This window comes from Peromyscus californicus, unplaced genomic scaffold, assembly GCF_007827085.1.
Source record: "Peromyscus californicus insignis strain IS unplaced genomic scaffold, ASM782708v3 Scaffold_4__1_contigs__length_199733344, whole genome shotgun sequence".
Taxonomy (NCBI): domain Eukaryota; kingdom Metazoa; phylum Chordata; class Mammalia; order Rodentia; family Cricetidae; genus Peromyscus; species Peromyscus californicus.
In genome coordinates this window covers 27,867,662-27,891,771 of record NW_026294562.1, presented here as the reverse complement: position 1 = coordinate 27,891,771, position 24,110 = coordinate 27,867,662, and the positions used below count along the sequence as shown (strand labels likewise).

The following is a 24,110-nucleotide window of genomic DNA, read 5'->3' as shown; positions in this document are numbered from 1 at the left end:
AGAACCTGCAGGCATTAGTTTCACTTTCTGTTTCAGGTTCCTACTGTGACTATAAAAGCACACACACACACACCACAGCTCACAGAGCTGTCTCCCAGCCCTTCCCTGAGAGTCCAGTTGGTGTGCAAGTCCACAAGACAGCAGAGAGCAAGGCAGGATTCTGAGGAGCCTGTCCTGGTGAGAACCCAGAGAACTGCTGCCACCTTCACAGCAACCATGGGGTAAGGATTTCCCTGCTCTGCAGTTTGAGTGAACCCAGGACACAGACATTTGCTTGTGACCAGGTGTGACTGAGTCTGCTTCTGTTCCTTTGTTCTGTCTTCTGCCTTCTCTTTCTACTACTGGAAAGGGAAGAAGGATGCTGATTGTCCTGAGTGTCCAGGGACTTTGTGTAATGGGAGTGCTGTTGGCATGGGGCTGAATGGGGGACAGCAAGCTGGCTTTAGTTTTGAAGGCTGTCTCACACATCTAGTTGGAAACACCTGGGAAGATGTTAGCATGCTGATCTCACAGAGACAGTTACCAAGGAGAACTTCCGGAATGGACAAGGTAACCACTTTACACACCACTCAAACTCTAAAAGAGAAGAGACTGCTCCGAGTGTCCTCCTTCCCATCCCCTGACCCCACTCCCTCATTGTCCTTGGGATGTACCCAGCAGACCTCCAAAGGACCTCTTGAGATGAAGTTCAAAGTTTCTGGGCCAGGTGGTTTGTTACCCATCCCCAGCTGATTTAACCAATGGACATCACACTTTTATTTCAACCACCCATGATTAAGAAACAAAAATACAGACATACATGTCCTTCTGACAAGTGGTATTTAAGTTTCCCGCCCTCCCGCAATAAACTCAATATACATGGTCACATATTTATTTGCAACTATGTTACTTATAACATATATATGCAATGCATATGCAATATATATATATATATATATATATTCAAGAAATACTAGACGTCCAGTGAAGTCTTATTTATGTAAATGGCCCCGGTTTTTTATATTTGAAATTGCTGTTCATATTGAAAGTGCCAGTCAGTGGAGGTGTTTGCGCTGACTCTTTTCTACAGTGAGCATCTCTTGACTTGGGGGATTATTCTTCTGTCTTCTACATAGGACCATCTATCGTACGTGAATATGGAGGAGGCTGAGAGCTGTTGGGGAATGATGAAATAGAATACAGAGTTCACACTGGTAGAAAAATATGGAGCCAGAGTAAGTAAAGGGAGAAGGCTGTAGGACCTGTCAGGTGACAGTCATGGTCATAGGGTAAGTGACCAAGCTCTGCCTGGGTCTATAGTTCCTATCATTCTAGCAGGTGCCTAGGGCTATGGTTTGCAAATGACTGCCTACAGTGTGAGAAAGGCTGAAGACTTCTGACTGCACTGGGCATCCTGAGCATCAACAGGGCTTTGGGATCCTGGCTGCTCTCTCTCCAGGTTGCCAACACAAATGACTGTTGCCTCTGTGCTGCTCAGCTTTCCTGCTTCAAGGACTTATGCACAAGTTCATGTGCCTCACCCTCAGGGCACAGGTCCCCAGCAGGATCCTTGTGAGCCTCCCAACTAGGCAGATCTTCCTGGACAGCTGGTGTTCAGATTTTAGGTGATTTTAGCTGCCCTGCCTTTATTTCCCATAAGGTGTGGGCACAATCTCTAATTCAATCTGCACTGCTGTAGTCAGGGAAAGCAAAGCAGGATTGAATCTGATACCCCAGGTCATGATTTATCTGCCTACAGAAATCTGTCCATCATTTGTAAGTGCTCTGTAAAAGAAGAAATAACCATGCATTTGGTTATTTTGGAGATAGACAGAGAGAAACAGGCAGAGACAGAGACTGAGAGGACAGAAACTTCTTCTGCCTTTGTCTCTTTCTAGCCTGGCTCATCAAATATTACAGGTAAAGATATGAGTTCAGGCACAATTACTAAACATTCCCTGGGGCACTTTTGAAATATCCAAATATTTGAATCCAACATCAATGAACTGGACCGGGGCACATGATTAGCAACAGAGAAAGAGACATTTCATTACAAAACAGCACTCTGGAAAATTAGAATTGAGAGCAGAGGGATAAGCCCAAAGAGCACTGGGTCATGAGACTCATGACCATTTACATGGCATGAACAAAGAGCCCTGTCTCTTCTCCAGGTTGGTACATCGAGGGCATTTTGAGCATCCTCTGTCCATTACTTGAAGCCTATGGAAGGAAGGGCTGCAGGAGTTTCTCTGCAAACTGGCTTCCTTCCTGGTCATGCTGCTGCTCTGTCTGTGGTCCCCAATCTCAAGTCACTCTCCACAAGATCTGAAATACCATAAGAAAGGAGGGATTCAGCGTCACAATTGCTTCCCTAGGGTGCTTAAAATGGTGCTGGACAAGTAGCTGAGTGGGTCCAGGGCTTGCCAAGCAAGCATGAGGATTGCAATCTCAGTGTTGCTGCTGAGAGAAGGGAGGGAACCACTTGGCTTTCCTCTCTCAAAACACAAGCAAGTGGAGACCAGTGCCTGACTCTGTCCTCTGACCTTCATAAGCCTGCCTCCATATGACATTAGCACCCCTCCCCCGCACCCCACAATTTAAATACCATGTGAAAAGGAGGAGTGTGCAGACAAGAAGCTTAGAAAAAGTCCCTAGAAGAAATTATTTCCTGATCATGATGACTGCTTTGAAAATTTGGTTTTGCTCCTCCTTAATTTTCGTTAAAGTGTCCTTCCACATGATTTTTAATTTTTGAGATTAGAATCTAATTTACATTTCTCCCTACTCTTCCCTTTCCTTTCCTCTTTCAAACCCCTTTCTGCTCTGCTTCAAATCCATTGTTATTGAATGCGCATATATACACATATATGTGTGTGTGTGTCTGTGTTGGTACGTACACATATATTTCTAAATATAACCTGTCCAGTCCTTATAATGTTTCTCGTATGCATGCTATCAGGGTTGTACACCTGGCACTGGACAACCAATGGCTGTGTTCTTTCCCTGGGGAACACCACCTCCCTACCTCCCTACTAACCAATGAATTGGTTGTTCATTGTTCTTGTATAGTTGAGGTTTCGTGGTCTTTTCCCTATCTGGTTTGGCATGTTTCCTCCTCTGGATATCATCCTTGGTCAGCTCACATTTGGTCACTCATATTGGTGAAGTTGTCAAAAGAGTTGGAGATGAATTCTGTCTCTGGTCTTCCATAGAGAAATGGCATTTAAAACTAATCAAAGGATTGTAAGATTCCCCCAATGGAAGGAACAACTATCCCTCTATCCCCTTAACAAGATATGTACTTCTTTAACCCAAAGCCCCTGTTTCAAAGTAGTCATCTCCATTTTCTCACATCTAAGGCTCCCTACTTTTGCTGAGAAATTGTCACTTTTTCTTTTTTTTTTTTCTACCTCTCTTTTTCAGAAGAAGCCCATGAGAATGCCTTGACGCACGGCTAATATTTTTTTCTGAAAATACTCTAACGTCCAAAGAGACAGAACTTTTGCCAGGCTTGAAACCGAGGCAATAATCTGCCCTGAGAGCATTTAAGGCTATGTATCCATCAGACAAATGACAGGGACAGACTGCTCAAGCACACACCACAGAGAGAACACAGACCAAAACCTCTGGGAAGACTGTAACACAGGGAGATAAGTGGGGAATTCAAAGCAGGGCTTGGTCTTGTCTGAAGGACTCCAGGGAGTAGGCTCTGTTTTCATCCCTTGATGTGACATCAGTGCACTGACACTCTGGGCAGTCTCTCTGTCTCTCTGTCTCTGTCTCTCTCTCTCTCTCTGTGTCTCCCCCCCCCACCCCGCCCACACACACTCTGATTCTCAGAATCCTTCCGCAGCTGATTACAGGATTATCTCTAACTTAGAAAGCATAGCTTTCTGTCTGTTTTGTGCCAAACCGCGGTCTCCTAAACAGATCCTAAGATTTAAACCTTGTGTGCTACATTTTCTTGTGGTTACTTTTTCCAACTTAAAATGTAACTGCACTATCCTAGTGATTTCCTCCTACTCTATTCTTACATCCAGTCATATAAAAGACTTAAAATCTGCCCCAAACCACCTGCTTTCCTCAGATGCCCAACTCAGAGATGCTAAATCACTAAGTCAAGATCATTTGGCTATACTCATGTCCAAACTGTTTCCCTTTCCTAATTAGCCTCAAGAATAGTACTTATACACCCATAAAGGTAGAGGAATGTGATTAAAGTTAGCTGCAGACACAAGGGCAGGCTCTTCTGCTACAGAAGAGGAAGAAAACCAGAGTTCTCAGAGTCCTTGGCACGGACAGGAAAGACTGCATGAAGGTGGAGTGGGAAAGTGGCCCTCTGCAAGTCAGGAAGAAACCACTGCTCAGTGAGATGTTATACAGGCAGGCTATAAGATCTGACATTTGTAAATTGCTAAGTTACAGATAAACAGAGATGTGTTGTGCCAGGGTCTGGGTCCATAGGATGTTCCTATGGCAGCCTAGGCAGAAGGGCTCAGCCATGTGTTCAGTGTTTTGTCTGTGGGGTCTTTTAGTGCCTCTCTCTTCCATGGTTTGGATGTCCTTTCTCTCTTTCAGGGCTATTCATTCTAGCACCACAGTGTATTGATTATTTTAGGTTATAGTTTTTGTGCCCAGATCTCGACCCCCAGAGAGACCACCAAAGACGAGTTTACCAGAATGCAAAAGAAAGGCTTTATTGGGAAGCAATACAGGCCTAGTCAGGGACCCCATCAAGCCTTCCAACACAGTGGAGGCTGGAGAGCTGCCCACCCCTCTGCAAGCTCAGTTTTTAAAGGACAAGATTCAAAGCTGCTTGCTCTGGAGTACCTACCCAAAACCTGTGTGATTACACGTAACATCTTGTTCTCCAAAGTAACAGAAAAGTAGGAAATTCTTATGGAATTTATGCTATATCCATGGATTTTATATTGATAGCCTCACTAATCTCCCGAAAGATGAGGAGTGGGAAATACTAATTTCATTCCCATTTCAGAGATGGGTACAGTGTGATAGTGAGGCATGAAGTGATAGACACTTGCAAGTGCTACTACTTTCTGCAGAGATGAGAAAATGCATTGAGGTTGTATAGGAATCTTTAAAATGCACGGATTCCTTGTAACTGTTGGAGAGGAGTTTAAATGGAGGCTTTTCTACCGCCTCCCTTTTCTCAAATTGTTATGCCCAGGTCTCGAGGACACCCAAAAGACCATCATGGAGACTGAATCAGAATTGTAAAAGCAAAGAGCCTTTATTATCTTCAAGCTGTGAGCTTGATCTCTCTGTCTGTCTGATGCATCAGTGAGTGCAGAGAGCCCAGGTCCCAGGCAGGGTGGGGATTTTATCATGGCAGAGGTTGGTGTGAGGCAATTTCAAGGTTCAGGACCCTGATGGGCTGACATTTGTCTGGGTTATAGGGGATGTTTGGAATGTCAGGTATTTCCTCTTAGATGCAGGCCCCACTGGGTGGCTTCAGCTCATGGCTCTTCCTTTGGTCTAGGTGTTTTCTGCCAGAAGCTGTGTCTGGGCCTCGAAGCCTGTCATGGCAGCTGTGTGGTCAAGCTGTTTTGTGGCACCCCACAAAGTACCCAGCAGCTGCTTCCCAAATTAGTACACAGAGGCTTATATTAATTATAAATGCTTGGCTGAGAGACCAGGCTTATTATAAATTAGTGCTTATATTTAAATTAACCCATTTCTTTTTAATCAATACATTGCCATGAGGCCCATGGCTTACCATTCCTTTAGCATTTTGCTTCTTGGGCAGCTGGCTCACAGATCTCCTGACCCTGCCCTCTTCTTTTCCTTATTTTGGTTTTTCTGCCTAACTTTGCCTGCCTTGCCATACGACAAAACTGCTTTATTATAAGCCAATGAGAGCAACACACATTCACAGTGTACAGAAGGATCATCTCATAGCAGAAGAGAGCTATGTTGAGTCTCTCTCTAGAAGTCCCCACCTGAATCACCCTAAGATATAAGGCCCAGAGAAGAGTCATGTCCCCAGTGTCCCAAGGTTGAGAGCATGTTCTTTGTTCTGAATCAGTCTATTGGAGAACATCATACCAGTTCCTTATCTGTGTCAGATGAGAGGGGCAGACCCTGCAATGACTTTTCCTCAGCAGTTAGTGTTGTGCCCATGGACAAGTCCTATTTGTAGCTAGAGTTTTTCTGCCTGGCCCACAGTCAGGACAAATCTCTCTCACCTGCCAGTCCCACAGCCATTCAGACCCGACCAAATAAACACAGAGACTTATACTGGTTACAAACTGTATGGCCGTGGCAGGCTTCTTGCTAACTGTTCTTACAGCTTAAATTAATCCATTTCTATTAATCTATACCTTGCCACGTGACTTGTGGCTTACCGGTACTTTACATCTTCCTTGTCCTGATGGCGGCTGGCAGTGTCTCCCTCACTCAGCTTCCTGTTCTCTCAATTCTCCTCTCTGTTAGTCCCGCCTATACTTCCTGCCTGGCCACTGCCAATCAGCGATTTATTCATTGACCAATCAGCAACACATTTGACATACAGACCATCCCACAGCACCTATTTATGTCAGCTCATGTGGCATGTACTTCTACACATAGTCCTCGAAGACATAAAAAAAGGGGGAATAGAATTTTAGAGTTCCAAACCTCAGATAAGGACACTGACATGTATGTTTATGTGCCTGTACCTGTGTGGCAATATTCAGTCTTAACTGAAAAGATTAGCTTACAACCTAAGATTGTAAGTACAAGTACAAAGAGTCTCTGGCAGTTCCAATAAATGGAGTTGAGGAGTTGATGTAAAAAACATCAAGAAATTCTAAAGGAACAAGAAGTCAGACTTAAAAGAAATAAGCAAGAATGTTGTAAAAGTGCTTTGAATGGAGTCAATGTCACTTGCTGGCCATTTCTCACTTAACAAATCACCTGCTTCCTTCACACAGAGAGAATGCTGGCAGTGATCAGGTCAAGGAGAATCTGATTGACCTGAGATGTCACTTCACATGGGAGCTGCTGTTGGAAGACATTGACATACCTGATTTGGAAATGAGGATCTCTGAGGACCTTGAGTTCCTAGACGTCAAGGATACAGTGGGAATCCTCAACCTCCAGGCCTATGTGAGACACCTGAAAGGCCAGCATGAGGAAGCCATGCACAGCTTGAAAGAAGCAGAAGCCTTCATCCAGGGAGAACAGTTGGGCAAGAGAAGCCTGGTTACGTGGGGCAACTGTGCCTGGGTGCATTACCACATGGGCAGCTTGGCAGAAGCCCAGACCTACCTGGACAAGGTGGAGAACACATGCAAGGAATTGGGCAGTCCCTACCGCTATAGTATGGAGTGTCCTGAGATGGACTGTGAACAAGGCTGGGCCTTGCTGAAGTGTGGAGGACAGAATTATAAACGAGCCATGGCCTGCTTTGCAAAGGCTCTGGAAGTGGAGCCTGAAAACCCTGAATATAACACTGGCTATGCTATTGTAGCCTATCGTCTAGAATGTGATCACAATAATACTTCTCTAGAACCCCTAAGGAAGGCTGTCAGGTTAAATCCAGAAGATCCATATATTAAAGTTTATCTCGCACTGAAACTTCAGGATGTCGGAGAAGCAGCTGAAGCAGAAACACACATTGAAGAAGCACTCAGTAGCACATCCTGCCAACACTATGTCTTTCGCTATACAGCCAAGTATTACCGAAGGAAAGGCTGCCTAGACAAGGCTCTCCATCTGCTACACAGGGCCTTGCAGGCGTCACCTGCCTCTGGCTACCTGCATTACCAACTAGGGCTCTGCTACAAGCAACAGATGATCCAACTGAAGACATCCAGAAATGACCAGGCCAGAAGGCAGGACAGTGTACAGAAATTGGCACAACAGGCCATTTGTGAATTTCAAGAGGCTGTGAAACTCAGGCCCAGGGTTGGGATGGCTTATGTTTGCATGGCTGAAGTACAGGCAGAAATTGGCCAATATGAAGAAGCAGAGGCAAATTTCCAGAAGGCGCTGAACATGAAGAATCTTGAGTGTCACATAGAGCAGGATATTCATTTCCGCTATGGTCGTTACCAACAATTTCATCAGAAATCAGTTGATAAGGCGATCACCCAGTACTTAAAAGGTTTGAAAATAGAAGAAAAGACCTTTGTCTGGAGGAAACTACTCACAGCTTTGGAGGAAGTGGCCACAAGACATGCTCGCCAGCATGTTCGACTTGTGGAGAGCACCAGCTTGCTTGGGTTAGTCCACAAACTGAACGGGGACAAGGAGGGTGCCCTGCAGTTCTATGAGAGGGCTCTGAGGCTCACTGGGGGAGTGAACCCTGAGTTTTGAATGCAGCTCACCTCTGAGAAGTGAATGTACTCATTACTGAGGGTTCCCGGCCTCCTTCCCAGTTTCTTTCTTCAACTTCATGGCTTGCTGGAATGCCAAGTAGCTCAGTGCATGTGCTGCTGCCACCATTTCTCACCCCTCATTGTCCTGTCCAGAAGAAACTTGCATCCCACTACATCTTCTCACTTACTGACCAGGACTGACCCCTGCTGATCTGCACTCCCTTGAGCCCTGGGAATCTAGGACATCTTTTCCTTATGTCTGTGTCTTGGGAATGAAAGTCTTCTATCCTCTGCCTGCCAGTGTCCTGGACAAAGAGGTCTTCTCCAGGAAGCTTTTACTTTAGGTCAGCAGATACTCTTAATAGAGTGCAATGTCAGAGAAAACCAAGTGAGCAAAGGGGAGAGTTTGTACCTGAGAGGTCTCCCCTTACTGCAGAATCATTCACGGCTAATAAGAGTCTTAAGTTTGGGGAAAGCCAAGCAGAGGAAACCTGCCGGAAACCTTGCAGACAGGACGATATAAGGAGATAGGTCCACTTTTTCGATGCTATTGATAGTGTGTTATATGTGATGTTTTCCCCTCAAATAAAATATATTCAGTAAAATTCCTTGAATCACAAAGTCTTCCCGAGTAATTTGTTGATAGAATGGAAAGGATATTCCCTTCAGTGTCCTTAAGAAGGCTTGGGATAGCAGAATCAACTAACAGAAGTCTAGAGACAGGCAGGAAAGAAAATTCTGCTTATAAACCCTGCAAGGGGTGTGTGAAAGGATGAGGCTATATTTCATTCTCCACATAGTGGTATAGTAAGGGTGACTGATGCTGCCTTGTTACCTGACAGCTGCGGTTTATCATTGTGAATTATGTTGCTAGAGATGGGTTTAGGGTTCATTCACCTGACACTTAGGAACATACAGCTGGTATTTTTAATAGATGTTTCTATTTTTGATAAGCCAAAAACATGTTTATTACATTCAGACAAAGTTAAAGTGTAGTGAAAACTCTCAGGAATCATAATACTGCTCCCTCATAGTCTCAGTCAATGCAGAGGAAGAGTAACTGATTGGAAAGGTAAGCACAGGGGAGAGAGAAAGATTGGGAGACAGCAAGAGGGCATGCAGTTTGATTCACAAGCCAGGGTCTGGGAACTTGGCAGACTCTTTTCTTCCAGGAGAGCATTTTCACACTTGCCCAAGGTAAGACATCTTTATAAGGTTTTTCAAGGGATGATATGTGGGTCAGACACTGGATGTTTCACTGTTGTCACTAAGTTTGGTCCCCTTCCCTTACCTCCATGAGAGTTGTAGTCTGGAGGGTCTAAACTAGAGAACATAAATGCTTAAAATTCTCCCCTTGATTAAAGTACCCTGTGGTTCCTAGGTCCCGGTCTCAGCAAGCCCTGCAAGCACCCATGTGCCCTGTGTCTGCTGACCCACACTCCCATGCTCAGGAGCACTTCCCCATCCTCTGCATCTCCTCTCTCCTTGCTCCTGCTGTTTAGCTGTCCTGTCAGCTCTTTGGGGTTTTCTTTGCTCTTCCTCAGCCCCTCTGAGTATAGTCTCCTGTTGTTATCCTAGTCTTCCCATTCACTCAGCTGCATGGACGAAACCACAGCAAGTGGAGGTGTGCCCTCCACAGCTGTGCAAGGAACAAGCATGGGTGACACAATACACACACACACACACACACACACACACACACACACACACACACACACACACACAGAGAGACAGAGAGAGACAGAGAGAGAGAGAGATACAGAGAGAGAGAGAGAGAGAGAGAGAGAGAGAGAGAGAGAGAGAGAGGAGAGCCCACAAAATAATTACATGTGAAAAACACTAAAAATAAAATTAAGGAAAATCACTGTGCATTATGTTTTTGAGCATCAAGCTACAACTAATAACGTCCCTATTATCAATTAAATGTAGATTGTGTGTACTTAGTTACCACTACTGCTCCAAATGTTCTATGGTGAACTGTAGGTCAAATGTAGGACAAATGTCTACAAACCTGACTTTCCGTGGACTGAAAATGAGAACTCCATAGCAAAGACGGAGAAGCAGGTAAGTGAATGTGGATCAGTGGCCAATTTTGTGCCCACACTTGTTGTGGCCTTAGCAGAAAAGCATCCTGGGATAATCCAAAGTCACTGCCATGCTTTCCTTCAACTATAATTACACCAAAGGCACAGCAATTTCTCCAGTGTGTGCTAATGTGACGGAAGTACCAGAACACTGATATCAAGCTGAGAGTGGAGTGGGCAGTGACCTCCAGCTATTGGATTTGTTCCTAAAGTGACAGGCAGACAGGTCACTAAGACCTACTCTGTGTAGGCTTAAGATAACAGATTTTTAAAGAACAGTGATGGCTTTGAACAAGTCATAGGTATTTTTTATGGAACACCTTCCCTAATGCTGCATATATGTACCATGTCAGGAGACATGTGTTAACATCTGTCTACACCCTACAGTCAATAGAGCATACATAATCACATTCTTTTCCCATGTTTTCTTGTGCATTAGGAAGACACTGGCCATCTTCTTCTCTAGAGAGTCACCAAGAACAATAGGTAAAATGTAAGAAGGATACTGCACCTGGGGCCCCTCACCATACCCCTGAAAGATGAACTGGAATCTCAGCTGATTCCCAGATCAATAGTCAAGCAATTTCAAATTGATAGAGGATGCCTAGGACCATTTTGACCCGTGTTCAAACACAGGTACACATCATAATCACCTGAGAATTCTGAATTGTTTCATTGTTTTTTTTCTCAGACAGCATATCTCTGTGAAGCAGTCCTGGCTGCAACTTACTCTATAGACCTGGCTGGACTCAAACTCACAGAGATCTGCCTGCCTCTGCCTTTTGAGTGCAGTGATCAAAGGCATGTGCCACCATCATCTACCTGATTGATTGTTTTAAACCTGATTTTAAATCTGATTCTGGGGTGTGTTCAGTTGGGCTATCCAAGAGCATGAGCAAAATTCATTTAGATGTTCTCTAATGATTCTAACATGCAGTGAAGATTTAAATCTGCTATCCTATTCCAATCACTCACTAATGAGCCAGGATTATTGCAGCTAGCAGAGGTGACATGGTCTTTCACAAAAGGTGAGTCTCATGCAGTTGCTTTGGATAACTGATAGCCTATACAGACATATCATTTTCTGAAGGTTTCTTTATATTTCTGTTGCCATTTGTCTCTTCTCTGTGCATTCGACAAACACACACACACACACACACACACACACACACACACACACACACACGTAATAAAAATACATAGTTGAAGGCTCATGCACCCACATACAGTTAGCTATTTCTTTCTTCTCTTTTTAACACTGTTTGGCAAGCATCATAAATGGTCCATTTATTACAGAGACAACGGGGGAAAAGTTGAAATATCGGCCTGAGCCTGAACCACACAGAACCAGCACCAATGTCACCTTATAGGAGTAGGGGAAGAATCCCTTTTGGTCCTCTGCTTGCCATGGACTGTATTGACTTGGAAAATGAAACACTCCAATATGTTTTCATGGAAGTATTGTGCTCAATCATGATTGGCTTTCACATACATGTGCACGGAGTGTTGTCTTTTACCCCAAACATGAGTCAATGATGTTTTAGAAGCTGACCTAGTTATTAGGAATGTTTCCCGACAAGCAGCATTCTACCCACTGTGGGATAATTCTGTGGAGCTGAAATGATAACAAGGATAATTAGTAGGAGAGTGTGAGCAGACAACACTCACTCTATGCAGTGAAGGATGGAAAAATGAAAACCTTCCTGTTCTTCTCTGTTTCACCTTTTTGAAGATACAGCACATAAACGCAAAAAATATTAGGTCCAGCCTATATTGTTTGCTCCAGGGTCTGCGGGCGAGTCTACCAACCAGCTGAGGATTGTAATCTGAGGAATAGTCAATGAATCTAAGCACACTGAGTTCTTTTGTCCATTCACTTTATTCTCCTATGGTGATTCTATCTACTCAGTTTCTTTTCTGCTCTCTTATCTCCTCTCGGTCCCTCCTGCTCTCGGTCCCTCCTGCTCTCAGTCCCTTCTGCTCTCGGTCCCTCCTGCTCTCAGTCCCTCCTGCTCTCGGTCCCTCCTGCTCTCAGTCCCTCCTGCTCTCAGTCCCTCCTGCTCTCAGTCCCTTCTGCTCTCAGTCCCTCCTGCTCTCAGTCCCTCCTGCTCTCGGTCCCTCCTGCCCTCAGTCCCTTCTGCTCTCAGTCCCTCCTGCTCTCAGTCCCTCCTGCTCTCAGTCCCTCCTGCTCTCAGTCCCTCCTGCTCTCAGTCCCTCCTGCTCTCAGTCCCTCCTGCTCTCAGTCCCTCCTGCTGTTCTCTCATCATTCTACCTAGTTCTTTCCATCTCCATCCTCATCTTTGTTCTTCTCCATCAATCCTCCTCTCCCAGTGCTCAATTAGGGAACTTGTGTGCTCAAACTATAATCTAGAAATGGCTAGATAAAATGTTAGGGGTCAATATGTCACAAGAAAGTCAACTGTCTTTGGCGCTGCTGTTCCCACTCGTCCTGGCTGCAGCTGCTTTCTGATAGGGAGGGGGACATATGTTAGGTGACTAAGGAACCTATGTCAGAGCTTGTAGTATTTGGTTAGTAAAAGCACTTGCACTCAGAGTAATTGCTGAGGAGAAAATCTAGGAATAGCACCTGGCTGAGGAGGAATACAAACCTAATTTGCACAAGAAAGAAGCTTGGCACCTATTGCCTGCCTGGCCTTGTAGGCAACTCCTTGGGTCAGTGGGAAGTAACTGCTTTAACTCAGTATCTAGCAAGTGGCTAAATCTTCATCCCAGGAATATGAGCAGTAAATCTCTTAAATTAGAGTCTTGTGTAAATAACCTAGGGTGAATGTAAGGGTTTGAGGATTTAATTGTTAGTGGTTCTTTTCTCTATCTGTGAGTGAGATGAGCTAATATTCCTTGCCTCCACACAGTTACAAACCTCCATACAGCCACAGCTGAACATCTCATTTACACAGCTCCCTAACCAGACAGCCCTTTACACAGTTCCTAGGCACAGCTCCTCTACATAGCAGCACCTCTCTCACACAGCTCTCTCTCACACTCACTCACACCCGTACTTCTGCTAGATTATACACTCACTCTTTACTCACTCTTTCGCCCCCTCACTCCGTCACACTTTCCTCATGAGTCTTCTTCACTCTCACTCAGCACACACACACACACACACACACACACACACACACACACACACACACACACTTCACTCACATTCTGCAGCAGCTGTCACATAGCCCTACATGGCCATCTCTCGCCACACGGCCACTGCTGCCCCACAACCAAAATCTGGACAAGTATATGTTACATTTTCAGGGCCCCACCCATTCTCACAACACAGATAAGTCACATAGCTTCTCTTAGGATAGTGTTGTCACATTGACCCATGCACGCAGCTCTAACTTGGTGAGGGGTCTCAGACATTAAAACCTTGGCTGAAGCCTGTGTGGTCAGGGGACATGAACAGAGGGAGCCAATACAAGACTCTGTCTTGATGTAAACAGCCTGGCCTTCATGTAGCAAAAACAACACTGGGAATTAGTCTTTGTTTATTCTCTGTAGGAGCAGATTAATCTGTGTTGGACTTGTTCTAAGGTCTTTGCAAAATGAGTTAAAGGCTGTCATGGGTACAGAACACTTAGTTTCCTGTGTCAGTAAAGAAGAATACTCTGGTAATATTTCTGTTCATCAGAAGTACATAGCTTAAACAGAAATCCACAGCTAAATGTGTGTCTAGAAATGGAAAACATACTACCAAAGCACCATGGAAAGCACTCCACAGCTCTTTTTATTAGGGAGGCATCCAAGCGGTACCTGAGAAAGTTATAGACAGAAAACAACCTGTTTCCACAGCCAGTGACCAATGGCTTTGCCAGGTGAGACTCCCCATTAGGGACATACACATCTGGTGGGTTGACTTGTCAAACACTAGTTGTCACCTGTCATATACTGCCATGGCCATCAGCAAATTTATAAACCTCTATATTTAATTCTCTCTACACTAAGGATTCTGGTGGCGGATCCCAGGAGGCAGACTTTATAAAAAGCATTTAAACTCTGTATCACACACCTAGCCACGACACAGACACATACCTCCATCTTCTTCATAATTAAACTTCATTGGGAAAGTGGTCAAGAAACCTCCATTTCCTGCCGGTGTAAGCTGATTGAGGTTTAGGGATAAAACTCTCTGGTTAGGGAAACTTCATGAGAGTTTATCATTCTATCAGGAGATTGAGTTAGTTATTTAAGTCCCTTTCAATGATTTTTTTTTATATTTGGAGGAGTGAGGGATGAGCTATATTTGGGGACACAGCAATGAATGGCCAGGCTAAAGAAACAGACATCAATATGGCTGAGAAAGTAGGTTACCAAGAAAACAAGACAACAGACCAAGGGGCCAGACATTGGCCTGAACCAATCTGAGCCCCACCTTCTGCAATTCCCTCCACTGGTCTCACCTTTAGGATAGGATAGCATCAAGGCTGTGAATACAGCATTCTCTAGAGATTCTATGCTTGGCTCTTGTTCATGTGTCTGTGACTGCTAGCAAGAGGCTTTACAAACAGAAACCTCAGGAGAAGGTAATAGAAAGCAAGACTCCATGATTGTAGGCTCTGGGAAACTGGCCTAATTAATGAAGGGTAAACTCCTAAAGCCTCAGGTAGACTGAGAAGCTCTGCAGACAGAAAAGGATTTGAATGACCACAGCTGCAGTAGTTCCTTTAGGACAGCCACACACCACACCAGCTGGGATGTACCCCTTCCAGACTGCAGGGGAATCTCACCTGCAGATGGACTCCTCCATCCCCAAATTTCCTCTTTGCCATGCCATCAAATCCATGAGTGTGGTTCAGTTCCAAGGAGACAGTGCAGAACTGCAGTTCTTTTGACTGAGGAACAATGGTGCATGTGGAGATGCCAGTCTGTATCTTCATGTCCACATCACCTCCATTAATATCCTAACAACATGTCCTGGTGCCAGATATGTCTCTCTGGACATGTCACTCTGTTTCAGATTCCCTCTTCCCATACGTTCAGAGGAGAGAGCAGAAGGCCCACACCTGTTTGCCCTCAGTTTCCCTGAGGAAAACCTGCAGGCATTAGTTTCACTTTCTGTTTCAGGTTCCTACTGTGACTATAAAAGCACAAACACACACCACAGCTCACAGAGCTGTCTCCCAGCCCTTCCCTGAGAGTCCAGTTGGTGTGCAAGTCCACAAGACAGCAGAGAGTCAAGGCAGGATTCTGAGGAGCCTGTCCTGGTGAGAACCCAGAGAACTGCTGCCACCTTCACAGCACCCATGGGGTAAGGATTTCCCTGCTCTGCAGTTTGAGTGACCCAGGACACAGACATTTGCTTCAAGCCAGGTCTGACTGAGTCTGCTTCTGTTCCTTTGTTCTGTCTTCTGCCTTCTCTTTCTACTACTGGAAAGGGAAGAAGGATGCTGATTGTCCTGAGTGTCCAGGGACTCTGTGTAATGGGTGTGCTGTTGGTAGGGGCTGGATGGGTGACAGCAAGCTGGCTTTAGTTTTAAAGGCTGTCTCACACATGTAGTTGGAAACACCTGGGGAGACTTTAGCATGGTCATCTCACAGAGAGAGACAGTTACCAATGAGAACTTCAGGAATGGACAAGTTACCACTCTACCTACTTAGAGCCCCCAAAGAAAGCAGCTGCTTAGAGTATCCTCCTTCCAATGCCCAGACCCCACTCTTTTATTGTCCTTGAGATGTACCCAGCAGAGGTACCCCTTGAGATGCTGTTCAAGGTTTCTGTGTGAATACATATAACATATATATTCACTGCACATGCAATATGTACTATGTATATTCAAGAAATACCAGGTACCCAGTCAAATCTTATTTATGGGAACAGCCCTGGGTTTTTATGTTTGAAATTGCCATTCAGATTAAAAGTGCCAGTCAGTGGAGGTGTTTGCACTGACTCTTTGCTACAGTGAGCCTCTCTTGACTTGGAGCATTATTCTTCTGTCTTTATACATAGGACGATCTATCGTACATGATTATGGAGGAGGCTGAGGGCTGATGGGGAATGATGAAATAGAATACAGAGTTCACAGTGGTAGAAAAATATGGAGCCGAAGTAAGTAGAGTGCAAAAGGCTGTAGGACCTGTCAGGTGATGGTTATTATCACAGAGTCAGTGACCCAGGTGCTTAAGACTTTGGTTTGCAAAGGCATTCCTGCAGAATGAGAAAGGCTGGAGATTTCCAAATTCACAGGGGACCCTGAGCCACCACAGGGCTGTGGGATTGGGGCTACTCTCTGTCCAGGTTGCCCACACAAATGGCTGCTGCCTCTGTGCTGCTCAGCTTCTGCTGCATGGACTTATGCACAAGTGCATGTGCCTCCTCCTTGGGGCACAGGTCCCCAGCAGGATCCTTGTGAGCCTCCCAACTAGGCAGATCTTCCTGGACATCTGGTGCTCAGATTTCAGGTGATTTTAGCTGCCCTGCCAATGCCTTTATTTCCCATAAGGTTTGGGCACAATTTCTAATTCAATCTGCACTGCTGTAGTCAGGAAAAGCAAAGAAAAGCAGGACTGAATCTGATACCCCAGGTCATGTTTACTCTGCCTACAGAAATCTCTCCATCTTTACTAAATGCTCTGTAAAAGAAGAAATAACCATGCATTTGATTATTTCGGAGAGACAGAGACAGAGAGAAACAGGCAGAAACAGAGACTAAGAGGACAGAAACTTCTTATGCTTTTGTCTCTTTCTAGCCTGGCTCATCAAACATTACATGTAAAGGCCTGAGTCTAGTCACAATTGGGAAACCTTCCCTGGGATATTTTGAAATATACAATTATTTGTTTCCAACATCAATGAACTGGACCATGGCCACATGATTACTAACAGAGATAGAGACATTTCATTACAAAACAGCACTCTGGAAAATGAGAAGTTACTAGTGATCAGAGGGATAAGCTCAAAGAGCACTGGGCTGTGGTGATATATTGTGACCCCCAATATATTGTACATCCTAATAAACTTTTCTGGAGTCAGAGGACAGAACAGGCACTAAACAGACATAAAGGCCAAAAAATGGTGGCACACATGCCTTTAATCCTATCACTTGGGAGGCAGAGATTCATCTGCATCTCTGTGAGTTCAAAGTCACACTGGAAACAGCCAGGCATGGTGACTCATGACTTTAATCCCAGGAAGTGATGGCAGAAAGAAGAAAGGTATATAAGGCATGAAAACCAGGAACTAGAGCTGATTAAGCTTTTAGGTTTTTTGGCAGCAGTTCAGCTGACATCTATTTGGATGAGTTCTCAGAGGCTTCCAGTCTGAGGAAAAATGATCAGCTGAGGAATTGGCAAGGTGAGGTGGCTGTGGCTTGTTCTGTTTCTCTGATCATTCAGGGTTCACCCCAATACCTGGCTCTGGGTTTATTTTTATTAATAAGAACTTTTAAGATTTGTGGTACACTGGGCCATGAGGCTCAATGCAGTCAGAAGTTTCCTGTGTCCTGCCTGACCCACAGTCGGGACAATTCCCTCACCCACTTTCCTCCAGCCTTTTATGAAACAATCACACAGAGGATTAATATTATTTATAACTAACTGCTTGGCCATTAGCTCAGGCTTATTACTGACCAGCTCTTACATTCAAATTAACCCATAATTCTTATCTATATTTAGCCACTGGGCTTGGTACCTTTTCTAAGTGTGGCCTTGTCAAGGTGCTTCCTCTGTGTCTGGCTGGTGACTCCTGACTCAGCCTTCCTCTTCCCAGCATTCTCCTTGTCTGCTTATCCTGCCTATACTTCCTGCCTGGCTACTGGCCAATCAGCATTTTATTTATCAACCAATCAGAGCAACACATATTCACAGCATACAAAATGACATTCCACATGACCATTTACATGGCATGAACAAAGAGCCCTGTCTCTTCTTCAGGTTGGTACATCAAGGGCATTTTGACTATCCTCTGTCCATTTCTTGAAGCCTAGGAAAGGAAGGGCTACAGGTTTTCTCTGCAAACTGGCTTCCTTCATGGTCACTGATGCTGCTGTCTTTGTGGTCCCCAATCTCAAGCCACTATCCTTAAGATCTGAAATGTCATAAGAAAGGAAGGAATGAGCATCACACTTGCTTCCCTTGGAGACATCAAATGGTGCAGCTCAGAGGGTTGAGTGGGTCAAGGGCTTGGCAAGCAAGCATGAGGATTACAATCTCAGTGTTTCTACTGAGAGAAGAGAGGGAAGCCTTGGCTTTCCTTCTGCCAACACAAGCTTGTAAAGATGAGTGCCTAATGCTGTCCTCTGACCTTCATATGCATGCCTTGACATTGGTGCCGCTTATAAATACATGCCCCCCACCCCACACATACACACCTGCACACATGAACACGCACACATGTCATGTACATACACACAGGAACACACACAGGCGTGTGCACACAAGTGCACACAGACCCGCACACACACAGGCGCAAACATGCACACACACAAACACGCACACACACTCACACACACACACACAAACACGCACAGATGCATGTAAGCATATGCACACACACATGCAAGCACAGGCATGCAGAAACGCACACACACGCACACATACGTGCATGCACACGCATACACATGCACACACACAAACACACAAGTGCACGCACACATACACACACACACACACACACACACACACACACACACACACACACACTCAAAGTCATGGCTCAGACAGGAAAGACCTCCTGATCATGGAAAAGGCTATGGCCCCCTGCAAGTCAAGAAGAAACACCTAGTAGGTGAGGTAATATATAGGCAGGCAATTTAATCTGAGATTTATAATTTGCTAAGTTACAAGTAGCAAAGTTCTGTTGTGTAAGCCTCTGTGTCCATAGTTTTTTTCCTGTGGCAGCCTAGACAGAAGGGCTCAGCCATGCATTCAGTGGCTGCCCTTGCGTCTCTATGTAATTAAATCTCCATGTCATATATGTCCTTTTTCTCTTACTGGAGTACTCATGGTAGCACAAAAATATGTTGATGGTTTTAGACTATAGTGAGTCTAATTCTATGTTTTCAAAAATCACTTTTATTATTGTAGCATGTTGGGACATTTCAGACAATTTGAGATTTATAGCTTCATTTCAAAACTGTCATGTGCCTCGGAATAGGGATTGCATTGAATCTGTGGTTCTTTGGGTAATTGTATTATCTTAGTGATAAGGTGAAGACTGGGTGTCCTCTTAGGGTGCTTAGTTGCTCAGAATAGGAGAATAGAGAAGAACAGGGGTATGGGATCCGCAGGCATATTGTGTTGAGGCTTTCCTGAAGGACAGCAACAGGTTGTACAAGCAGCCACATGGCTGGGAGGGCAACTTTAGAGGAGAAAGAAAGGACAAGTATGGGGGAATGGGCAGAATAGTCCTACCTTCCAGGTCAGGGCTCAGAAGGCAGGCAGGCTCAGCCCAAACTCATGGCAGCTGCTAGGCATTGCACTACAGGGAGAAGACACTCTGGGAAAGAAAATCCATTACCTCATTGAAGGGACAAGTATTCCTCCTATCTCTTCAGTGTGGATGAAGGTAAACTTGCCTTTCCTGGGCACATTATTAGCCAGATCAAGGACCTCCCCAACAAGAATAGCTCTTAATGGAGGAGACATGGGCAGCTCTCCATGAGTTGCAGATCTTCTCCCAAAGTCTAGGAGGTAACAGCTTTCCCTTCAAGGGCCTTTGGTGAACAATATGAATGCTATTCTGCCTCATTAATACAAATTATCATTCCATGATTTTCTATTTTAATTTCTTTTAGATGATTTTATACTTTTCTGTGATCATTGTTTATGTACAAATTTTATGCATCCCTTGGGCAAAATGGACCCTTCTTCAACTTTCTCTTACCTTCTTTGTTGTAGTGACTGATTTCTACAAATTCAACAACCTTTTGTGTGTCATTTCACACTTACATTACCATTCTTTAATGAATAATTAAAGTGATAGAGACAAAGTTGACAATTGACAAAGGCTAAAAAATGTGTGAGGACGAAGGCTAGAGGTGTGCCTGTCCAGGGTAGCAGGAACTGGAGGCAGTGGTGATGAAGGAGCCTACATCAGCTGATGAATGTCAGTTCCAGTGCTTAGATCATTAAGGGGAAGAATGACAGTTGTCCATGTGTTGTTGCAACCACCTCAGTTTCCTCACTTGTTCTCCTACTGTACTTGTATAAGATGTACATATTGAAAAACCCGTGAAGGAGAAAGCTGACTTTTGCACTGACTGGGAAGCTTTCCATGAAACTATACTCTTTAGAGGTAAAGGAGGAAAATGCAATCCTGACCAAACATCACATCATTTCAGTCATGGTCCTTTACCTGTTGCATGCACTACATGGTCCTCAAGACAATAATGTTTAGGGAAGTTCTGCACTGAAAACTAGTCAAAGGAAAAGGAAGAGGATTTGAGTTGGACAGAAGGTTTCTAGACTAAGGTGAATTTTAATTCAGGACTCAGTGTGCCAAAGCTCACAGTCACACAAACGTCCATTGAGTAAATGGTGGTTTTATGTTCCATTTTTACAGTATAGAAAATGGATGTTAATGTTCCACAGAAGGTGGTTTCCTAAAGATTTACTGTGGGATTATGAGTGGGAATTTCACTGAAAGAAAGAAGACAAAGTTCCTTTTGTACAACAGTTTTCAAATATGTGCCACGATCCTTCTGGGAGACAAATATCAGATGTTTATATTATGATTCATTACAGTAGCAAAATTACAATTATGAAGTGGTAATGAAATAACTTCAAGGTTGGCAATCACCACAAGATGCTTTCCTGTATTAAATGGCTACAGGATTAGGAAGGCTGAAAACCACTATGGTCTAGTAAAATTGGGACCTGGAAGAGAGGGGCCATCATTGGTCGCTAGTGCATTGTTCATAACATTCATGGAGGGAGGCATGAGGTATGGGTGAGCAAACCTGACCAATTGACTGATCCATGAGATGTCTAGATGGCTGTCTGTTTCCATTAGCCTACCCTTATGGGCACAATGCTAGTGTGCTCTGATATGGGTAAGAACACACCTGTATTCTACTACTCTTGGCACGGCCAGGTGAAAAGTGAAGACAGCTGGTTTAAGCACTATGGCATCTCTGGTCTCTGGCAGAGACTGCTACCAACAGGACCAAAGGCCTTTTTGCCTTCTGAGCACAGGTTTGTCTCCAAGCTGCTTGCTTTTGGGTTACTACCCTGAAGCTAACTGACTAGATTCTATAGGTGGTTCTCTGAGACAGGAGTGATACATAGTTTGGAACTACTTGTACTGCTCTATAGGGAAACAAGAAAAGGCATGAAGTTGTATAAGCATCTTTAAAATAAAGGGATTCTTTGTAACCATAGGAGGGGAGAGCTAAGTTGACTTACTCTTCGGAAGCTCCCCAGCTACATCATCCAAAGATAAAGTTCTAGAGAAGAGTCATATCCCCAGAGTCACAAGGCAGAGAGCATGTCCATTAGTTCTGCATCACCTATGGAGAACAGCTCCTTGTTTGTGTCTGAGATGAAATAGGCAGACCCCCAGAGACTTCTCCTCCACATTCAGTGTTTACCACACAGACAGGTCCTGTCTATGTCAGCTCAGGTGGAATAAATTTATACACATAGTCCTCAAAGACATAAGGAAAGGGGGAATAGAATTTTAGAGTTCCAAACCTCAGATAAGGACTCTGACATGTATGTTTGTGTGCCTATATCTGCGTGGCAATGTCCAGTCTTGACTGAAAGGATTAACTTACAACCTAAGTTTGTAAGTACAGGTTCATGTACATGCATGTACAAGAGGTCTCTGGCAGTACCAATTAATGGAGATGAGAGATTGATTGAAAATAACCAAGAAATTCTAAAGGAAAATAATGTCAGACTTTCAGGAAGTTAATAAGAATCTTGTGAAATGTGTGTGTCTTGGAGTTAATTGGCAATTTTTGGGCCATTAACAATTCACCTACTTCCTTCTCACAGAGAGAATGCTGGCAGTGATCAGGTCAGGGAGAATCTGATTGAACTGAATTTTCACTTCACATGGAATCTGATGTTGGAAGACCTTGACATACCTGATTTGGAAATGAGGATCTCTGAGGACCTTGAGTTCCTAGACATCAAACACTCAGTGGGGATGCTCAACCTCAGGGCCTATGTGAAACACCTGAAAGGCCAGCATGAGGAAGCCCTGCAGAGCTTGAAAGAAGCAGAAGCCTTGATCCAGGGAGAGCAGTTGGGCAAGAGAAGCCTGGTTACTTGGGGCAACTGTGCCTGGGTGCATTACCACATGGGCAGCCTGGCTGAAACCCAGAACTACCTGGACAAGGTGGAGAACACTCGCAAGGAATTGGGCAGTACCTTCAGCTATAGTATGGAGTATGCCGAGATGGAATATGAGAAAGGCTGGGTCTTTCTGAAGAGTGGACGAAACAATTATATACCAGCCATGGGCTGCTTTAAAAGAGCTTTGAGAGAGGATCCTAAAAACCCTGAATACAACATTGGCTATGCCGTTGCAGCCTATCACACAGACTTTGATGACAATAATATCTCTCTAAACCCCTAAGGAAGGCTGTCAGGTTAAATCCAGAAGATCCGAATATTAAAGTGTATCTTGCGCTGAAGCTTCAGGATTTAGGAGAAGCAGCGGAAGCAGAAACACACATTGAAGAAGCCCTCAGTAGCACATCCTGCCAACATTATACATTTCGCTCTATAGCCAAGTGTTACCAAAGGAAAGGCTGCCTAGACAAGGCTTTCCCTCTGCTACACAGGGCCTTGCAGGCGTCACCTGCCTCTGGCTACCTGCATTACCAACTAGGGCTCTGCTACCATAGACATGTGATGCAACTGAGGACATCCAGCGATAAGCCGGCCCAAAGGCAGGCGGCACAACAGGCCGTTTTTGAATTTCAAGAGACTGTGAAACTCAGGCCCAGATTTGAGATGGCTTATGTTTGCATGGCTGAAGTACAGGCAGAAATTGGCCAACACGAAGAAGCAGAGGCAAATTTCCAGAAGGCGCTGAACATGAAGGAACTGAACAGTAATCTTGAGTGTCACAAAGAACAGGATATTCATTTACGCTATGGCCGTTACCAACACATTCATCGGAAATCAGAGGATGATGTGATCACCCAGTACTTAATAGGTCTTAAACTGGACAAAGAAAACTTTGTCTGGAGGAAACTACTTTCAAGGTTAGAGAGAATGGCCACAAGATGTGCTCGCCAGCATGTTCGAATAGTGGAGAGCTATTGCTTGCTGGGCTTCATCCGCAAACTGAAGGGGGACAAGGAAGCGGCACTACAGTGCTATGAATTGGCTCTGAGGCTCCCTGGGGAAGTGAACAATGAGTTTTGAGTGCAGCTCACCTCTGTGAAGTGAATGTACTCATAACTGAGGGTTCCCAGCCTCCTTCCCAGTTTCTTTCTCCAACCTCTCTGTCACCCCTCATTGTGGTGTTTATAAGGAACTTGCACCCCACTGCACCTGCTCACTTACTGACCAGGACTGACCCCTGCTGATCTGCACTCCCTTGAGCTGTGAGATCCTACGACATCTTTTCCTTATGTCTGTGTCTTGGGAACGAAAGTCTTCCATCCTCTGCCTGCCAGTGTCCTGGACAAAGAGGTCTTCTCCAAGGAAGCTTTCCCTTTAGGTTAGCAGATACTCTTAGTACAGTGCAGTGTCAGAGAAAACCAAGTGAGCAAAGGGGAGAGTTTGAAAGCTGAGAGGTCTCCCCTTACTGCAG

At 44.6% G+C, this 24,110-nt stretch overlaps 2 protein-coding genes across 2 annotated transcripts; both read left to right on the top strand.

The window, feature by feature from the left end:
* Positions 1–46: 46 nt before the first annotated feature.
* Positions 47–8,934, top strand: LOC128125468 (interferon-induced protein with tetratricopeptide repeats 1-like). Its single transcript, XM_052762903.1, has 2 exons — positions 47–221; positions 6,912–8,934. Exons 1-2 carry the CDS (start codon positions 217–219, stop codon positions 8,296–8,298), a joined length of 1,392 nt encoding a protein of 463 aa, XP_052618863.1. The 5' UTR covers positions 47–216; the 3' UTR covers positions 8,299–8,934.
* Positions 8,935–21,368: 12,434 nt separating this feature from the next.
* LOC128095316 (interferon-induced protein with tetratricopeptide repeats 1-like) lies at positions 21,369–23,719 on the top strand. Its single transcript, XM_052714180.1, is given in 3 exon segments — positions 21,369–21,532; positions 22,337–22,911; positions 22,914–23,719. Coding segments are annotated over 3 exon segments (1,545 nt in total).
* Positions 23,720–24,110: the final 391 nt, after the last annotated feature.